Source organism: Scyliorhinus torazame, chromosome 8, assembly GCF_047496885.1.
Source record: "Scyliorhinus torazame isolate Kashiwa2021f chromosome 8, sScyTor2.1, whole genome shotgun sequence".
Classification (NCBI taxonomy): domain Eukaryota; kingdom Metazoa; phylum Chordata; class Chondrichthyes; order Carcharhiniformes; family Scyliorhinidae; genus Scyliorhinus; species Scyliorhinus torazame.
The window spans coordinates 101,363,101-101,382,890 of record NC_092714.1 but is presented as its reverse complement, the minus strand read 5'-3'; the positions used below and the strand labels follow the sequence as shown (position 1 = coordinate 101,382,890).

The 19,790-nt window shown below is 47.4% G+C and overlaps 1 protein-coding gene across 2 annotated transcripts in view; it reads right to left on the bottom strand.

Annotated features, from left to right (window-relative positions):
* Positions 1 to 19,790, bottom strand: part of LOC140428010 (interleukin-1 receptor accessory protein-like 1) — a 2,037,829-nt gene that overhangs the window by 61,406 nt on the left and 1,956,633 nt on the right. For both annotated transcript variants that reach the window (XM_072513958.1, XM_072513959.1), the window contains exon 8: positions 16,575 to 16,720. In XM_072513958.1, the coding sequence (XP_072370059.1) occupies positions 16,575 to 16,720 (146 nt within the window). The remainder of the gene's footprint in view (positions 1 to 16,574; positions 16,721 to 19,790) is intronic.

Genomic DNA, 19,790 nt, shown 5'->3' with positions numbered 1-19,790 from the left:
GAAGCAAGCACATTAGCAACATTTAAGAGGCAATTGGATGGGTACAGGAATAGGGAGGAAATAGGGGGCTATGGACCGAGTAAGGGCAGAAGGTTTTGTTTTTAGTTAGGGCATCTTGATCGGCACAGACATGGAGGGCAAAAGTGCTGTATTTTTCTTGGTTTTTTGTTCTAAAAGAGTCATTTGTAAAACCTGGAGTGGATTTCAGAATGCTAAGGAAAAGCATTTTTATGAGAGAAGATTTTAAAGCCTATTTTTCAGAGTGGAGTTTGGAAACTTTCATGTGACAATTATCTGGGGGTTTCTGAGGAGAAAACTACAGACACTAACTTTGGTTCAGAGCAGAGTGTGAATATTTGACCACAGCCAATCTGTGTGTTTAAAAGGGATTTTGTGTTAATGGATCCTTGTAGCTTAAGATGTACCTTTTAATCCATGTTAATTTTAAAATCTGTGTTTATTTGTTACACTAACTGGGGTGAGTAAAGGAGTATTATATAATAATCCAACTTTTCATGTTTAATACATATTTTTTCCTTGTTATTAAAACTAGTTAGATGTTCTACGACTTTGTTACTCAATGTTTTATAAAAAATGGTAAAAGTTACAGGGTGGGATTCTCCATTCCTGAGACTAAGTGTTGACACCGGGGCAGAATTCAGGGAGTTCTACGACAGCAAAACTGGAGCCGCACCTGAACCAATTCAGCATTCGTTGAGGCGCTAGCACCGGCGCCACGTGGAACATAATCGATTCAAATGGAAATTGGGGTTGGGATTAGCACTGGAGAGGCTGACAAGCTGCAGCTGCATATTAGCACTCCACTCCCCACACACACTCATCCCAGACAATAGGACGGCACTGATTGTACTGAAGCGCGGCCATCCCGTTGACGGGTCGGCTGGGGCCAGAGGGTACCTAGGAGGGGTGGCCTGGGGAGGAACCCATACGACCCGTAGTGCTAGATTCACAGTGGGCAGTCAGCAGCATGTGCAGCCGCATGGCTACTTAGCAGGCTGAGGAAATGGTGTTCCATGCCTGTCCACTCTGACCCCACGGCCCATCTCCTGACCACCCTTAACGAATGCTGAATTGGTTCAGGTGCGGCTCCAGTTTTGCTGTCGTAGAACGTGTGGCGTGGAACGCATTGCCGCCACTGTCGAGGCACTGGAAAATTGTGATTTGGCGTGAACCCAGCACCTGTCACAATTTTGGCATCAAGACCGTCTCCGCTCAATCGCCTTTCCCGCTTTTGGCGTTGGCCAACAGAGAATCCCGCCCACGGTCTTTAGAGCCAAGGTTCATTCTGGGATCTTCCCATCCAGTTATAAAATCAACTGGGATCATAACACCATGACTTGGTGTGGCATTAGATATGGGTAGCAAAGAAGTTTATGAATGGTGGAAAGTAAAAGGTAGGCTAAATCAGCATTGGGTTTGGAAGTGATAAAAACATGAATAGTGATTGCAACAGTAGATGGGCTGAGGTGTCTGGCTTTAAGAAATGTATCTCTGTAATGGGGAGGTTGGGAATCCTCTGGGGTTCAAAGCTCATCTCTGTTCAAAGTTGAATAGGTACTGGGGTTGTAAACAGTCTAGTCCAGTCCAAATGTGTGGCAGAGGAGCAAAATGGAATCAGTGATGAGAAAAGGGAGTTTGTGGCAGGTGCTAGGATGATGACCTAGATTTTCCCAAAGCGAGAAATGTTTTGGATCTTTTGGTGCAATCTGACTAAAGCTGTGCTGGGAGTATTGTGTCACCTGCCATTTATCAGCCAGGTATATTGGCCAGGTCCTGATGTAAGCTGCTCCATTGCCAAGGAAGGTGTGGAGTGACCAGCTTCAATCTTACCTTATTGAGTGAAGATTTATTGGTATCACGTGCCGTCGCGAGGAGGAAGCAACAATTTGTTGGAGCTGAACTGCTAAGTAGATTTAGGATACAAGTGAAACAAAAAGTGTGATTTTCAGGTACTGATGAGTAAAGCAGCAAATGGAACAGTGACAGGGGAGCAGAGGGAGGCACATATTGAGGAGTATTGCTGGAGTGAGTTCAGATGAGCTGGAAGGAAGTGGGCAATAAATCATTGTTTGGTGGAAATAAGAGGCTCATAAGGGGGAGTGGTTGTAATGTTACTACTAAGGAAATGTGGGAGAAATTGAAGTTCAATAACAAATTTGAGAAATGGAGTAGAATGCACAGCATATATGTTACATAATTGACGTAAAATAAAATATGGTGCTCTATAAAAGGAAGAGGTTGGAGTGTGAGGTTTAAACATATGTGCACTGTCTTGGGGTTTCATGAGGTGTATAAACCATCATGACTTCCATAGTTTACAGTGTCATTTTAAAGCCAATATTTTGAGCATGCCGGGTTACACGATTGGCCACTATAATACTTTACTGCTTGCGGTTTTCCTGGGTTAGTTGGTTCTGGCTTGTTCAAAGCCTGGTGCACCTGTAACCCTAACTGCAGCAGCTCCGTTGGAGGGTTAAGACCCAGAATAATGGGTAGATGACAGGGGCAATAATCTACATAAATTAGCAAATGTTGGAAGATTTTTTTTTTAAAGTAAGCATTGGAATATTTTGAAACTATTTACATTCTCTTATAGTGTCCAACCTTTTATTTTGTATAAATATACAAAAATAAAAGTAATTGGGCCCCGAGGTTGAACTACAGTTTGTATTCACAGAGGAAGGAAGTGAGCACGGTTTTGCAGAGAATTGGGGAATTCTACGACAGTGATCTGCTTTATATTAGTGAAGATATTATTAGCACAGTCTCCATTAGAGTGACATCTAGTAGCATTGCAGCCAATCATTACTGGTAAGGGTAACAAGTATACATTTTAACATTTGAGTTCCCATAAGAAATGTTTACATTTGAGTTTACAATAGGGTATGCCATAGACAAAGTTTTAAATAATATTTTAGTCAAACACTCGTGGCATTGCACAGCCAAGAAAAAGAATATGGCCACTGTCTTAGCTGTATCTGATATGTTTGTGAGTTACTCTTCCCTGTCTCTGACTGTGCTACTCATTTCCTTTTTGCTCTTTATTTGCTTGCCTCCACTTATATTACTTCCCTTTCCTTTTGAACTACCCACTCAACTCCCCTTGTTCTGTTGTCATTCACGTTATCCTGAACCCTCTATTCAGTCTCCCAACTCCCTCATCTCACTCCCAAGGAGTTTGAAGCCCGACCACCCTCAAACAGTTTCTCTCGTCTTCCATTTCCTACCCTCCCTTCTCAGTTTTCCCTCAACAAAATTTAGTTTGCTTTCGACTTATAAAAATAAACAAAAAATGAAATGAAAATCGCTTATTGTCACAAGTAGGCTTCAAATGACGTTACTGTGAAAAGCTCCTAGTCGCCACATTCCGGCGCCTGTTCAGGGAGGCTGGTACGGGAATTGAACCCACGCTGCTGGCCTCCTTTGGTCTGCTTTAAAAGACAGCGATTTAGCCCTGTGCTAAACTGGAAGGAAATTGCATTTGTCTCTATTAATGTTCTCACTCTCCTCCTTCCCTTTTTGCCTTTCTGCCTCATAGATGTTAGAAATTAAAATCTCATAGGTATAGTACTCATTTTTACTTTATCTAACTGTCCGTTGGAAACAATCAATCACTTTATAATTCAATTTTTCTTTTGGAAAATTGAAGTAATATTAAATGACGAAAGTCAATCTCCCTGATCCTAATCTCTCTCTCTCTCTTTCATTCATTCTCCCTCCGAATCTATTCTCTCCTTTCCTAATTTTAATATACTGTACTTTTCAAATTGCTAGAACATCAAACAATATCTATACCAGATGTGTCCCAAGGAATACTGTTAATTTTCTCTCTCGTGCTCTCGCATATGCAAATCCCCTTATTAAAAGAATTCTCAGAATTCTTTTTGACTCAGGACAGAGGTGACTTGTGCCCACGTTTGCCCTGAGTGCAAATGAGGCTGTGGGTGCAAAATCCTGCAAGTCGAGAAACAAGATTCTTGCCAGCGAGCTCTCGTCTCCCGATTTCCCCCCCGCCGCTAGTGACATAGAGTTTCCCGCTCTCAAGGGAACCACATTTCCATATAGTTGAATACATTTAAATGCTATTCAAGGGCTTCCCAGGCACATGATCCCCCTTTGTGGATGACCATGTTGGTGACGTTTGCACCAGGTATATATAAGTGGGAATCAGTTGTGGGGAATCCGCTGTTCGTGCCAGGGTAAGTTAAGTATAGCTCCTGGCGCTGCCCCCAGCACAGGTTGCATTGCCCTCTGGCTGTGCCACCTTGTGCCAGGTTGGGAGTGCCAGGTGGATCCTCTGGGGAACTCCTTGTGGAGAGGGGGGTTCCTCCTTATGCTTTTTGGGGCGGGGGCAGGTGCCTGTGGGGGGGGGGGGGAGGGGGGGTGGTTGCCCCAATACTTTTGTGGTGGGGAGGGGGAAGGGAGGAATCGAGATCCTAATACTTTTGTGGTTGTGGAGGTGCGGTCAGAGAGTCTGATTATTGTGTGGCTGGGAGGCGGTGGGTGGAGAACAGCCTTCAATACTTCCCTTGTTGCATGGGGGGAGGGGGGGTCGCCGTGATGCTTGTACAGAGAGTCCTCCACTTTCATGGGGGTTGGGAGGAAGTATATTTCCAGGTCTTTTCGAGTAACCGCTTAAGATGGCACCCCTATCTCTGCGGTGCTGGCCTTGCCGGCTTTATCAGGCCCCACCCTGCCAGAGTGACACAGCCCCAGATTCTCTGTGCACTAAGTGCAAGAAAATCTGGTCTGAAAACTCAGCTGGGAATCTGGAGAGACACACACCAGGTGCAGGATTCTCCCCTACCCGGCGGGGCGGGGAGGACCGGCGGGATGGAGTGGCGGGAACCACTCCGGCACTGGGCCACCCCAATCCGCACCTTTAGGGGCCAGGCCCTCACCTTGAGGGGCTAGGTCTGCGCCGGAGTGGTTGGCGCTCCGCCGACCGGCGGGAAAGGCCTTTGGCACCACGCCAGCCGGGGCCGAAGGGTCTTCACCGGCCGGCGGAAGTCCGCGCATGTGCGGGAGCGTCAGCGGCTGCTGACGGTATCCCTGCGCATGCACAAGGGGGGTGTCCCTTCCGCATCGCCCATGGTGAAAACTGTGGCCGAATCGGAGGGAAAAGAGTGCCCCCACGGCACAGGCCCACCCGCGGATCGGTGGGCCCCGATCACGGGCCAGGCCACCGTGGGGGCACCCCCCCGAAGTCAGATCGCCCCATGCCACCCCCAGGACCCCGGAGCCCGCTCCCGGTTGGCGGGACAGGCATTCCAACAGCGGGACTTCGGCCTATCGGGGGCCGGAGAATCGCCGGGGGGGAGTGCCCGCCGACCGGCGTCGTGCGATTCCGGAGAATTCGGCAACCGGCGGGGGCTGGATTCACGCCAGCTCCCGGTGATTCTCCGACCCGTCGAATCCCGCCCCAGTTTTCAGTCAGAGCCTCATACTGTGATAAAAATTGGTAAGATTCCACCCTACAGATTTTGAACTTTGCTTTTAATTTTTCAAAATGAATTTTTAAAAATGCTCTTAACCCATCTTTCCCTCTCTTAGTTCAACTTTGTGTATCTGATTTGACTCTAATTTATCTCCTTTAGTCCTTCCTCTGTTTATTTCTCAATCCTTTAACTCCATTGTTTGTGGAGGTACATGTGGTTTTTCCCATTGTTCTCCAAAGCCCCAGATGCCCTATTGCCCTCTCCATGCTGTTATCAACTCACATTTCCAGCATCTTTGTAGGCAAAGGCATTTTGAGTTGAAGGGTGCAGAAATGAATCTACCCAGTGGACTGCACCATTAGATTCCCTGCTCCAGCAAATTCTGAGTCAGTGTGAAACCGACCTTTAACACTGAAGTTACCTACAAAAGCAAAAAAACTGCGGGCAGTCAGATGGCGTGTTCAGTGAAATATGTATTACGTACAAGTTTCAACATGTAATAGACAAATCGATGGATGTCCAGCAAAAAATTATAATTCCCAATTTCAAAGATCACCAAAAGAATAGGGTAAATAAGCTCTGCGTCCTTCCCTACCCTAATTCAATTGCACCATGACAACTCTCACCGCCACCTCTGCTGACATTAATTGATTTGCCACTGACCAGGGATTATACTCCTCGAGGAAGACTTCTTCAGTAATAAGGATTCCTTTCGAAGGAGGCATACAGTGATGCATAGGAAAAAATGTTTTTTTTTAGCCCACAGTACCTTAAAAATGTGAAAACTAGAGATGGATCCAAATCCGTTGTTCAAAGGATCTGGAAAGTCTGCAGGAGTATGCTGAAAATGATTGAGCACCAACAGCTCATTTTACTGCATTTAAATTCTCACTGTGGACATGGTAGAGCTTGAATTGCGAAGTAACACATTCTTTCTTTCATGGAAGCAACACTAGAGAGCAGCAAACCTTCGGGGAAGGCACAACTGGCGGAACAATTGGAAAGGTGGCCATGGAGTCACATTCCAGATAGCAGCATTTAAAGTCAACTAACAGAGAATCCTCCTGATAACACAATTATTTTTCTCAGGAGAGTGTACTGATTACTGCTACAGTGGTAAAAATGGTCTGACTGAATTGGTGCATTGTCTAATCAGGCCGGCTATAAGCATTCAGAATTATAAAAATGTTTTATTCTCCTCTATCAAAATACTTTAGTCAAGAGAATCCATTCTACTAACAGACTTTCCAGCTCCTGCAGATTTACAATGTGACACAAGTATTTTTCATTTGCCAGCCCCATTATACCCAAAAGAGTTTCCCTCCGAGCTGATCTCAAGCACACAAAAATTAGCATCCTGCGTTGCAAGGTGGTTATGGTTGTGAAAAATAAATTGCTGGAGTTCTAGCAACTGGATAATGTGCACCTTCCACAGGGACACACACTGTGTTAGCTCAGTTAGGCAACCAGCCTTCCGTTTATGTACAAATCCCAAATAACAGCAGAGCAAAAAGAAAATTTTAAAATAAAATCAATGGAAAAACCGCTTAACAAAATGTTAAATATACCACGGAACCTCTCTCAGCCGATAGCGGTGAAAAACACATATTAAGAAGCCTGTAATCTAGTTTCAGGCTTCAGAAGATGGTAATGAAGCTCTTAAGCTTTTCTCTTGTGTATTGTGACATCATTGGAATGTTTCAATTGGATTATTACTGTCTAATTACCATAAGTAAGTTTGTGTGATGTTTGGTTGTGAATTGCTGCAACGCTGTGAGAGTTGCAGAATCAATGGGCTTGTAGCTTCTGCAGAGGTCAAGATTTCACAATCTTCCACTGTTAGTTTGATGGGAGATCAAAGGGAACAGCATTAACAACAACTTGCATTTGAATAGCATATTCAGCATAATAAAACATCCCAAGATGCTTCAGAGTATTATCACAAAACACAATATGACGCCGAGTCTCCGAGGGAGATATTAGGTCAGATAACCAAAAACGTGGCCAAAGTGCTAGGTTTCAAGGACTGTCTTAAAGGACGGTAGAGAGGCAGAGAGATGTAAGGGGGGAATTCCAGAGCTTGTGGTCTAGATTGCTGAAGACACAACTACCGATAATGGAGTAATTAAAACTGGGGCAGAAATAGATGAGTCGAGATATCTCAAAAGGGTATGGGCCTGGAGCAGACTAAAAAAATAGGGTGGGGGGGGGGTCAAGGCCATGGAGGGATTTGGAAACAAGGATGTGAATTTTAAAATCAAGATGTTGCTTCACTGGGGGTCAACGCAAGTCAGCGAGTACAGGAGTGATAGGTGAATGGGTTGCTGAGAATTAAGACATGGGGCATCAGAATTTTGGATCACCTCAAGATTATATAAAAGGTATAAAGAGGGAGACCAGACCAGGGTTCATTAGAGTAGTTGAGCCTAGAAGTAACAACGGCATGCATGAGTTTCAGCAGCAAATTAGCTGAGATGGGCAGTTGGACAATGTTGCAGAAGTAGAAACAGATAGACTTAGTGATGGTGCAAATATGTTATCGGCTATTCCCGTAGGGATCAAAAATGACACCATGATTGCAAACTTTCTGGTTTTGTCCCAGACAATTACCAGGGTTAAGCATGTAGGTGGTACCTAGAGAACTGGAGTTTGGAGTGGGAGTGAAAACAATGGGTGAAATTCTCCATTTGAGAGACTACGGGGCGATTCTCCGAGCCCCACGCTGGGCCGGAGAATCGCTGCAACCACACCCCGACGCCGGTGTGCGATTCTCTGAGGCGCGGAGAATCGGCGCCACTTGCGCTAGCGGGTTTGGCGCGCCGCTGGCTGAGGGCCCCTGGAATCGGTGGGGCCACCGATTCTCCGGCCCGGATGGGCCGAGCGGATACAACAGAGTCCCGCCGGCGCCACCCCCCCCTTCGCTACCGGCGGGAACTCTGCGCAAACGGTCGGTGAGCGGCCTGGGGGGGGGGAGGGGGGGTGAGGGGGGCTCCTTCACCGGGGGGGGGGGGGCCTCCGATGGGGGCCAGCCTCTTCCCCCCCCGCCCAGGCCTACTTCCCTGCGCGACCGGCCCCTGAACACCGACGCCATGTAGAGTCGGGGCCGGCGCGCTAAAGAAGTCCCCCGCGCGTGCGCAGGTTTGCGCAGCCCAACTGCGCATGCGCAGGTTGGCACGGCGCCCATTTGCCGCTGGGAAAGGAGGCTGGAGCGGCATGAACCACTCCAGCGCTGTCTGGCTCCCTGTGGGGGACAGAGTAGGTCATACACGGGCCCGGTTTGCGCCATCGTGAAACACGACGGCGTTCATGACGGCGCGAACACTTGGGCTCCATTTGGGAGACGCGCCCCCTACGTGTTGACGCCGTGGGGTTCACATTCCCATTGTGGGCGCCAGTTTCAGAGCAATTCAGGTCATGCTAGTGGGCCAGCACACTGCCCACGTGAATCTAGAGCAATTCTTAATCCCGCCGCCCGCCTACTCACCCTGGCCCTGGCAGCCACCCTCCCAGAAAGCGCTACAATATTTAACCTTTTTAAAACTTTGCTTACCTGCTCTCTCTCCCTCAGCAGGCATGGTATCCAGTCCCTGCTTGTAAATACCTTTAATAAACCGTGTTTGGGTGACTTCCGCCTGAGAGAGGTAGAGAATTGTGGAGGCCTTGAGCATATCGGGTCCAACCCGCCGATGACTTGTAAACAAATGTTTATGTCGGTTTTGCATGCCGCTGCCGGTGTGGGACGGCACCATCACTAAGTCCTTTGTTACCGCCACCAGCAAGGGACCTGAGCATGGCTTTTGATTCAGCACCAGGCACGAACCTCCATTTTGACTGGGCACCCGACTCTCTACCTAATCGTGATTTGCATTTCCAGCATTGAGGGGCGGAGAGTTTCGCCCAATGACTTCAGTCTTCCTAACATTTAATTGAGGTACAAGCAGCACCCTGTGAAATTCAGTGCACAGAGTTTCAGGAAAGATGAGCTTAGGTTTGACACAACACCATGCTCAAAGATTTCACGAGGAAATGGAGGTTAGAGATGGGACCATAGTTTTCAAGGATGTTGGGGTCAAGGTTTTATTTCAGAGAAAGGTGGTTACAGTAGATTTAAAGGGAAGAGGGACAACACTTGAAGAGAAAGAACTGATTGCAATACTGGTTAACATGAGGACTGATGTGTTATGTACTCTGAGATAACACCGGCTGCAACTGGATGCAGCTTTAACCAAAAGATACTCCAGACCTTGAAGTTAGTTCTATCTGATTTATTGAACCAGTAGCACAGTTCTCTATGAGTTTGACTCTCTGCTAACCTAAGTGTGGTTACTCTGTCTGACTGAACCAGACTAGCTCTTAGCCGTGTGCTGGAGGTGTGTTACTGTACATACACCCTGACTCACTCTGTAGATGTTCATCAGTGGAAAAGAGGCGGAGTGTGAGTGCCTCGTGCCTTTTATAGTGAGATACCACCCCTGAGCGTCCTGCCTGCTCATTGGTCATGTCCTGTTCTCTGTGTTCATTAGCTGCCTGTCTGTTTATCATTATCTACATGTCTGCATATCATGACAAGGACCAGGGATCGAAAGAGAAGCAGGAGGTGAGTCTCACGGAAAAGATGAGCTTGGGACACCTTGAGGGGAGTTAGGAGAGCAAATAGTGGGTTCAGGGATATAGCAGCAGAAGTTTAGAGGAAGTTTGGCCAGCTGCGCTAATGGAAGGGAGGCATTCAGCAGAGGAAACTGCTCTCACGGTAGCATAGTGGTTAGCACTATGGCTTCACAGCACCAGGGTCCCAGGTTCGATTCCCAGCTTGGGTCACTGTCTGTGTGGAGTCTGCACGTTCTCACCGTGTCTGCGTGGGTTTCCTCCGGGTGCTCCAGTTTCCGCCCACACGTCCCGAAAGACGTGCTATTAGGTAGTTTGGACATTCTAAATTCTCCCTCTGTGTGCCCGAACAGACGCCGGAATGTGGCGACGAGAGGTTTTTTCACAGTAACTTCATTGCAGGGTTAATGTAAGCCTACTTGTGAGAATAAAGATTATTATTATAGCCACGCTGAGGCACTAGGTAGCGTCGCCTATTACCAACTCACCAGAATTTGTGTCTAAGCATTCAACGCACCCCCGCATCGATCCTTAACTCCGGCTGGTCCGACACCCCAAATATAGCTACAAACAAACAGGGCTCTAAATCGCCATTCAGGAGTGCCGATATGGTGCTGAAAAAAGACCCCCCAAAATGTACCAATTTGGGACAGGGACCAGAACACATGCGTGTGGTTCGCAGTCCCTCTCGAATACCACTTGCACTACCTTCAATCCCCGCAAAAGCCCCACTCACCCTGGCCTTGGTGAAGTACACCCTAAACATCACCTTGAGCTATATTAAGCTCAACCTCGCACAAGGTGACGTAGCATTCACCCTGCAGAGGGACGTACTCCACACCTCCTACTCCAAAATGGGTCCCAGGTCCTCCTCCCACCTGGTCTTCACCTCTGCCACCGAAACCGGCTCTTTAACCAATATACGTCCATATATCCCGGACATGTTGCCCTCTTTCAACCCTGCACATGAGAGTATCTTCTCCAATAACGTGGACGGGGGCGCTACTAGGATTGTCGGAAATGTCCACTGAACAAAGCCCCGTATCTGAAAACACCTGAACGTATCTGCTCCCCAAGTCCTGCTTTCTCCTTTAACTCCTCCATGCTGGAAAACCATCCCTCCAGAAACAAATCCCTCACCCTCTCCAGTCCCATACCTTCTCCCCCCCCTCACCCCCCCCCCCCCACCCATCAATGTGGCATCTAATTCACTGGCTCAAACAAATGATCCCATAGATAGGGGCCCATCTTGATGCTACCTTCAATTTAAAATTCTGACAGAGTTGCCGCCATATTTTCAAAGTGGAGACGATCACCGGGTTCGAAGAGTTTTTCACTGGAGCAAACGGCAATGACTCTGCCATGAGTGTCTCCAAGCTAGACCCTCTGACTCCACACGCAATGAAGTAACTTCCTGGACCCCACACCACCCCAATATCTTCTCTGTATTGGCCGCCCAATAATAAAACATCAAATTAGTCAGCTAATTTCCCCACTTCCATCTCATTTAGAATTCAGTCTCTGTCTTACTTTGTCATCTCTCCTCTCTCAAACCTGCTCAGATTCCTCTTTAGTTTAAAGGCACTCAGATCCACCTCCAGTACTGAAAACGTCAATTCTTATTTGACGTTACATTGCTACTCTCGATACGGAATAGTCTGTGAAAGATGGGGACACCAAAGACCTTGGAGCATCTGAGGTAGGCTCATTTTCGAGACTGAAGGCAGAGGTTTAAAAATACAGGATTAGATGTAACTGGCTTGGCAGCTAGACTAAGAACATAAGAAATTGGAGGAGTAGGTCATATGACCATTAAGCTCAGTGCACCATTCAATAAGATCATGTCAGATTTGATTGTGGCCTTAACTCCACTTTCCTGCCTGCCCCCCCATAACCCTTAATTCCTTATCAATCAAAAATAGCTCGTTCACAGCCTGGAATATATTCAATGACCCAAAGTCTGAGAGAAGAAATTCTTTCCCCTCACAATCTTAAATGGCAGACTTTTTTGAAACTGGAATTCTAGGTATACATCGTCCTATGAGGGGAAACATCCTCTAAGCATTTATCCCATCAAGCTCCCGCAGAATCTTGTATGCTTCAATAGAATCACCATTCTTCTAAATTTCAATGAGTATAGACCCAGTCTTTCCTTATATGACAGCCCCTTCATATTTCGTAGAATCATCGAATTTACAGTGCAGAAGTAGGCCATTCGGCCCATCGAGTCTGCATTGACTCTTGGAAAGAGCACCCTACTTAAGCCCCATCCCCTGTCCCTGTAATCCAGTAATCCAACCAAACCTTTTGGACACTAAGGGGCAATTTATCATGGCCAATCCACCTAACCTGCACATCTTTGGACTGTGGGAGGAAACCAGAGCACCCGGAGGAAACCCATGAAGCCACGGGGAGAAAGTACAAATTCCACACAGTCACCCGAGGCTGAATTGAACCCGGGACCCTGGAGCTGTGAGGCAGCAGTGCTACCAATGCAAATTAACCTAGTGAATCTTCTCTGACCTGCCTCCAAAGCAAATCTATCCCTTCTTCAATAAGGTGACCAAAATGATACACAATAGTCTAGGTATGGCCTCACCAATGCCCTGTGCCTTCCCTACTTTGATGCTCCACCCCTTTTACAATTAAGGCCAAAGTTCCATTCGCCTTCATAATCACTTGCTGTACATGCAGACATGTACCATATCTCTAACATAGCATCCTGTAGTCTCTCTTCAGGTAAATAATGTTCTGATTTTTTATTTTTCTGACCAATGTAGACAACCTCACATTTTCCCACTTTATCTCTGACTACCAAATTTTGTCCGACTCACTTAACCTCTGCGTGGAATTTCTAGGGCCCCTGAAACACAGAAGCAGAGGCAGTGGAGTGGGGGCGCAAAACAATACTGGCATCAGGTGGCATCTCATTTGTAGGACACCCTTCTCAATGTGTGACATTTTGGTGAAGTCTAATTCAGAGGCTGCCAATCCCAACAAGGCAGGCAATGAAGCTCATTAAGAGCCTTGTTAAAGAAGAGTTTAGGGCCTGGATTTTCATCCTGGAGATGGGTAACAGGAATCGGGATTATTCCTGGCTCGGCCTAGCTGCCTCAGGAGAAAGAAAAGATTGGGCTTTCCTATCAGGAGGTGTTAAGTGAAGTCAGGCTTGTCACCCCGGAAAGAGTTTGGAGGCAGCCACAGTGTCAATTATCCAGACCCATTAAATTATCTAGGGCTGAAACTGAAAGCAATTGAAATCTCTTTGTAATTTTACAATTGACAGGGATCAAGAGCGAACAATCAAGCAATGTTTTTTTCTGGGGTGAAGCTGTTTCAACAGAATAATGGATGACTCACAGTTGAGCATGATTATACATCCTTGGCTAAGAGCCAAGGCACCTATTAGGTAGTTGAAAAACTGTGCCCCAGGGAGGGTGTAGTTTGACAGACAGATTACTTCTGTATCATTTAACAGAAAATATTTTAGCGATCGCTATTTTAAAAGGTCTGGATGATTGTCACTTTTATCGGGCTATAGTGAAAGGAGATTTTTAAAAACTAAAATGTTAAGAATGAATGATTGACTTCTTGAAAAGCCTTTTCACACTTCCCATTGTTACCATAGTGTTTGTTGTTTTTGTACAGAGGGTATGGTGGGTGAATGGGTATGGAAGTGCCATAGCTTGTCATGGAGGGTTTGAGCGGCTATGGTGGTGGGTGGAAGGGCACAATTTGGCATGGTTTGCATAAGGTGCCATGAACCATGAATCCTTTAAAAGTTGGCCCAATTCCATGAAAAGTACAGAGGACAAGGACATGATTATCCTCACAATCAAGCAGGCTAGTTTAGGAATGTAGGGTGCGGGGTCACGACCTGCACCACCCACACCCTTAACCCAAACTGGTGAAACAGGGTGCGCTGGGATTACGGCCGTGAATCTAGAATAATGTCTTGGCCACCATTTTAACACCTCCACAGAGTCTCCCCGACTCCATGGAAATTCAGCCCTGGGACACTGACTGGCATCTTCCAATTGGTACCCGGTTTCCTGATGTGACAGGGAGAGATCAACTTCCAGGAGGTAGGCAGCCTGTCAACTCTCCAGGCAGGCATACAGACCCTCTTTGCCTCCATGGGTTGGAGTACAGACAAAAACAACTCTATAGAGCGGTTTTCCCTGCCACATTGTTGGCCGGGCTGCATTTTGTGCTTTCTTCAATTACATTTTTAAAAAGTGGCTGAGAGAGAATTTTCCTGTTGAGGTTTTCTCGCAGTTACTTACCTTGTGTTACAGCCGGGTACTTCTCTGAAGTTGGAAGGCCTCTGATTTGTCACCTATACCAGTCTTAATTGGATTGGGAACCCATCTCCATGCCAATGAATGGTTGGAAATCTTAACTTTAATCAGGGTCTCCCTGGAGGTGAGCTTTCAACTTGGAAACAACCTGACTTCCATTCATGCCTCTGCGGCGAAACTTCAGTTATTTGCATCCTCCTTATGACTTACTTTTCCAACTGCCTTTGTAGTATCAGAAAAACTGGCTGCCGTGCACACTCTTCATCCAAGTTATCAATATAGATTTAAATGGTTGAGGCCCCAGCACTGATCTCTGTGGCACCCCACTCATTACAGTTTGCCAATATTTTACCCACAACACCATGAGCTCTTATCCCGTGCAATAATCTTTTGTGTGGCACCTTACTGCATGGCCCTTTGGAAATCCAAATGTGTTACATCTATAGCTCGCCCTTTATTTATTCTGCTTATTACATTCCAAATTGCTCTGATAATTTGTAATTTCTCCTTCATTAAACCATGTTGACCCGGTTTGACCGTTTTATGATTTTCTAAATGTTCTGTTCCTATGTCCTTAATAATGAATTGCAACATTTTCACAATGACAGATGTTGGGCTAGCTGGCCTCTAGTTTACTGTTTTATATCTCCCTTCTTTCTTGAATGGAAACATTACATTCATGGGGCGGGATTCTTCGCAATCGGCGCGATGTCCGCCGACCGGCGCCAAAAACGGCGCGAATCAGTCCGGCATCGCGCCGCCCCAAAGGTGCCGAATTCTCCGCATCTTGAGGGGCCGAGCCCTTACCTTGAGGGGCTAGGCCCGCGCCGGACTGATTTCCGCCCGCCAGCTGGCAGGAAAGGCCTTTGGTGCCCCGCCAGCTGGCGGGAAAGGCCTTTGGTGCCCCGCCAGCTGGCGCGGAAATGACTTTGCCGTGCGGCGCATGCGCCGGAGCGTCAGCGGCTGCTCACGGCATCCCCGCGCATGCGTAGTGGAGGGGGTCTCTTCCACCTCTGCCATAGTGGAGACCATGGCGAAGGCGGAAGGAAAAGAGTGCCCCCATGGCACAGGCCCGCCCGCGGATCGGTGGGCCCCGATCGCGGGCCAGGCCACCCTGGGGGCACCCCCCGGGGCTAGATCGCCCCGAGCACCCCCCTGGTCCCCGGAGCCCGCCCGCGCTGCCTTGTCCCGCCGGTAAGAGAGGTGGTTTGATTCTTGCCGGCGGGACAGGCATTTCAGCAGCGGGACTTCGGCCCATCACGGGCCGGAGAATCGCCGGGGCGCGGCGCGATTCCCACCCCACGCCGAATATCCGGTGCCGGAGAATTCGGCAACCGGTGGGGGCGGGATTCACGCCAGCCCCCGGCGATTCTCCGACCCGGCGGGGGGGGGGGGTCGGAGAATCCTGCCCATGGTTTTCCAATTTGCTTGGACCTTTTTAGAATTGATAGAATTTTGAAAGATTACAATCAACTTATGTTGATGTGCAGGTTAGGTGGATTGGCCATGTTAAATTGCTCCTTCATGTCCAAAGGTGCAGTTTAGGTGGGGTTGTGGGGATAGGATAGGGGGAGTGTGGGCCTAGGTGGGGTGTTCTTTCAGAGGATTTGTGCAGACTCGATGGGCTGAATGGCCTCCTCCTGCACTGTATGAATTCTATGGAATGCACTATCTCTGCTGTCATAACTTTAATGAAAGTACAAGCAGCCTGGGTTTTATCTTGCAGGATACACTAAACTCATATGAATATTCAAAGTGAAATTAAAAACAAAATTACTGGTAGATTGGGGGGATTAGACAGAGTAAGATTGTCACTTTGAGGCACCCAAATGGAATGTCGGCATCTGAAACCTGTAAATTGAATGAGGTGTGAGGGTAAGAGAGATGGTGCAAGATCAGGTGGTTTTGCTGAAAGAGGAGAAAACTGGCTCGTCCTTGTTTTAGTAATTTCAATCATTTGTCTTTTTAGTTCTTTAATCCTTCAATTCATGAAGAGGGCACTGTCAGCTTTCTTATCTGCGTAGCTTAGTCCTGTAAATCCTCCACCAGCAGAACAGGCATGACCTGAATTAAGCATGTTGGCTTACTATCTGTACATGAATCTTTGGCTGAGCTGAATTTCATTTTCTTGGTTTTCTTGCTTGGCAACGAGACCATGGAAAACAAAACAAAACAAAAACAAAACAATAAAGCAGAAGGAAATCTTTACCTCTCTTCTGAAGAAGAATGCTTGCTTGTCTGCGGCCGTTCCCATTTTCAACGTAGCAAGAATAGTTCCCCAAGTCTCCATCCTGCACAGAGTCAATTAGCAGAGAAATGGAAACTTCTTTCTCCCCGAGATGCTCCCTGAGAATTCTAATACGATAAAGAAAATAACCAATTAAATGTATAGCTCACATTCCCATTTAATGCACTGGTCCACCTGCTGGGTTCCAGGTTTTTATACTTAAATTTTTCATTTACAGTGCTAAGCTTTAACTATAGTCGAGGCTCTGAATCTCACAAACCCTCGCGTAATTTCTAAAATGTCTTGAATACTTTTACATGGCACATACAGTATATTCTGCCATATGTTACGTGCATAAATGTTGCACGTCTAAGAAATTAATAGGTTCTCGTATAAACTGACGTGGGAAAGACTAACCATAACTGAGCACCATTGTTGCAGCTGATCTGACGTGTGGGAATTCAGTCATTAGTGACAGTGACCATGGGCAGGATTCTCCTCTACCCGGCGGGGCGGGCCGTAACGGCGCGGAGGAGTGGCGTGAACCACTCCGGTACGGGCCGCCTGGAAGGTGCGGCGTCCTCCGCATCTTCAGTAGCTAGGCCGGTGCCGGTGGGGTGGCGCCGTGCCAGTCGGCGCGGAAGGGCTTGGCGCTGCACCAACCGGCGCCGAAGGGCCTCGGCCGGCCAGTGTGAGTTGGCGCAAGCGCGGGAGCACCAGCGTGTGCTGGCATCATCCCAGCGTATGCGCAGGGAGGTTCTTCGCCGCGCCGGCCATGGCGGAGGTTGACAGCAGCCGGCGCGGTGGGAAAGAGTGCCCCCACGGCACAGGCCCGCCTGCGGATCGGTGGGCCCCGATCGCAGGCCAGGCCACCGTGGGGGCACCCCTCGGGGCCAGATCCCCCCACGCCCCCCCGAGGGCACTGCAGGCCGCCCGCAGAGTCAGGTCCCGCCGGTACGGACCTGGTTTCATTTACGCCGGCGGGACCGGCCGAAAACTGGCGGCCACTAGGCCCATCGCGGGGTGGAGCATCGCCGGGGGGGGGGGTTGCTGCCAGCGATTCCCGCCCACGCCAAAACCCCGGTGCCGGAGAATTCGGCAGTCGCCGTTGGGGCGGCGGGGTGGGATTCACACCACTCCCCGGCGATTCTCCGACCCAATGGGGATCGGAGAATCCCGCCCCATGTTTCTTATGTATTCCTACAATTGCGGTAATTTGTCGTTTTAACAGATCTTCCTGTTTTTATTTGAGTGTCAAAACTGATGGTCATTAAGATTGACTGCATCAAACTCCATCATGATGCTTCAGCCAACCCGGGTCAATGTTTCTGTGGAGTTTGCATATTCTCCCTGTGTCTGCGTGGACCTCACCCCCACAACCCAAAGATCTGCAGGGTAGGTGAATTGGCCACGCTAAATTATCCCGTAATTGGAAAAAAATAATTGGGTACTCTAAAAAAAATGTTTTTAAATGATACTTTCGCCAACAAATGATTCTGCAGCATTTTAATTAGTCAGTCCCGATAGCACTGTGTTCATATTTAACCTCTTGACAGCAGCAAAGATGTATTCTTATGTTACTGATAAATGCTGTCAAATTTAAAGGATATTTGATGATTGCAGGTTTATTGAGCAAATTAAAGATTTGCAGGGAATTCATTTAAAAAGGGCATAATTGCCACTTTAAAAAGGGCATAATTGCCACTTTAAAAAGGGCATAATTGCTACAAGCAGTGATCAATCTTTTTTGTGTTTTGAAAAGAAGAATGGAAGGGGCTCAAGTTTCTGATGAAGTGATATAGACTCATAGAATTTACAGTGCAGAAGCAGGCCATTCGGCCCATCGAGTCTGCACCTGTCCTTGGAAAGTGCACCCTACTTAAGCCCACCCCTCCACCTTATCCCTGTAACCCAATAACCCCACCTAACCTTTTTGGACACTAAGGGGCAATTTAACATGGCCAATCCACCTAACCTGCACATCATTGGACTGTGGGAGGAAACTGGAGCATCTGGAGGACACCCCCACAGACACGGGATAAAAGTGCAAACTCCACATGGGCAGTCACCTGAGGACGGAATTGAACCCAGGTCCCAAGAGCTGTGAGACAGCAGTGCTAACCACTGTGCTACCATTCTGCCCCGTGATTTTAACCTTTCTAAAAACTAGTGATTTAGCTTGCTTCCCACTGATCCTGAATTTAAGCTGCTCATCTGAGAAGGTAGAAAAGGCATCCACCTTGCTGTATCCTTCTTTAAATACACAAATCATCGCCTAATATGGATTGGACCCCAACTGCAATTTTAATTCAGGCCTCAATGAGACAGCCATAGTGGTCCCTTGTCAGCTGAAAACAGTGGGAAAAGGACCCAGAACCGAAAGAGGCTATTTAAGCTGAGTGTTTTTACTTTCTTGGGGGGGGGGGGGGCTCCCTCCACCTCCATTTTTCTCCTGCAAAACCTTTCCAAGGCATAATCCCTGTGACGCACCCTGTGAGCTTTCCTTTTATGCCAGCTACTGACTTCCTGCTGTCTAAACATCTGCTTCCACCTGCCATCCAGCTGCCCTTCACAGCCATTTTAAGTGGACACTTGACTGGAGGCACATTTAAGAACATTCGTATGGTGAAATAATAAACAGCTCCCCTGACATTTAAAACCTTTCAGAAAAATAGTTTCCTATTTAACAGGATATTTCAGGAAAATAGGTCAAAGTTACAAATTCATCTCTCACTGTGCAGTGTTCTATAAAACTAACTTAAAATGTTTCTACCTTAAAAGGTTCCTTAAAAACCAAATACAAAATTGAAAAACTGATGTGTTAAGTAAGTTGGTTCAACGATGACTCCAACTGGATGCAGTGAAACTAGAAACAGGCTTCTGACACAGGTGATGGTCCAACACTGTTTTATTGAACTTCCTGATTGCTGTACATGGTCTGCTGTGAGTTGACACTCTATCAATCTAATTGATAACCTCCTACTGGCTTGACCAGACTAACTCGCTACCTCATGGTGATAGTGCCCACTGGATTGTGCACTCTTACTATCTCAGTAGCTGTGTCCTGTAGAGAGCGAGAGAGCCTTAATGCCCTGTGTGCTTTATAGTGGTGGTGACCTGTCAGGTGATTGGTTGTTATGTGTTGTGTGTGTTCATTGGTTATCCTGTGTGTCAATCACTGCCTTTCTGCATCTCATT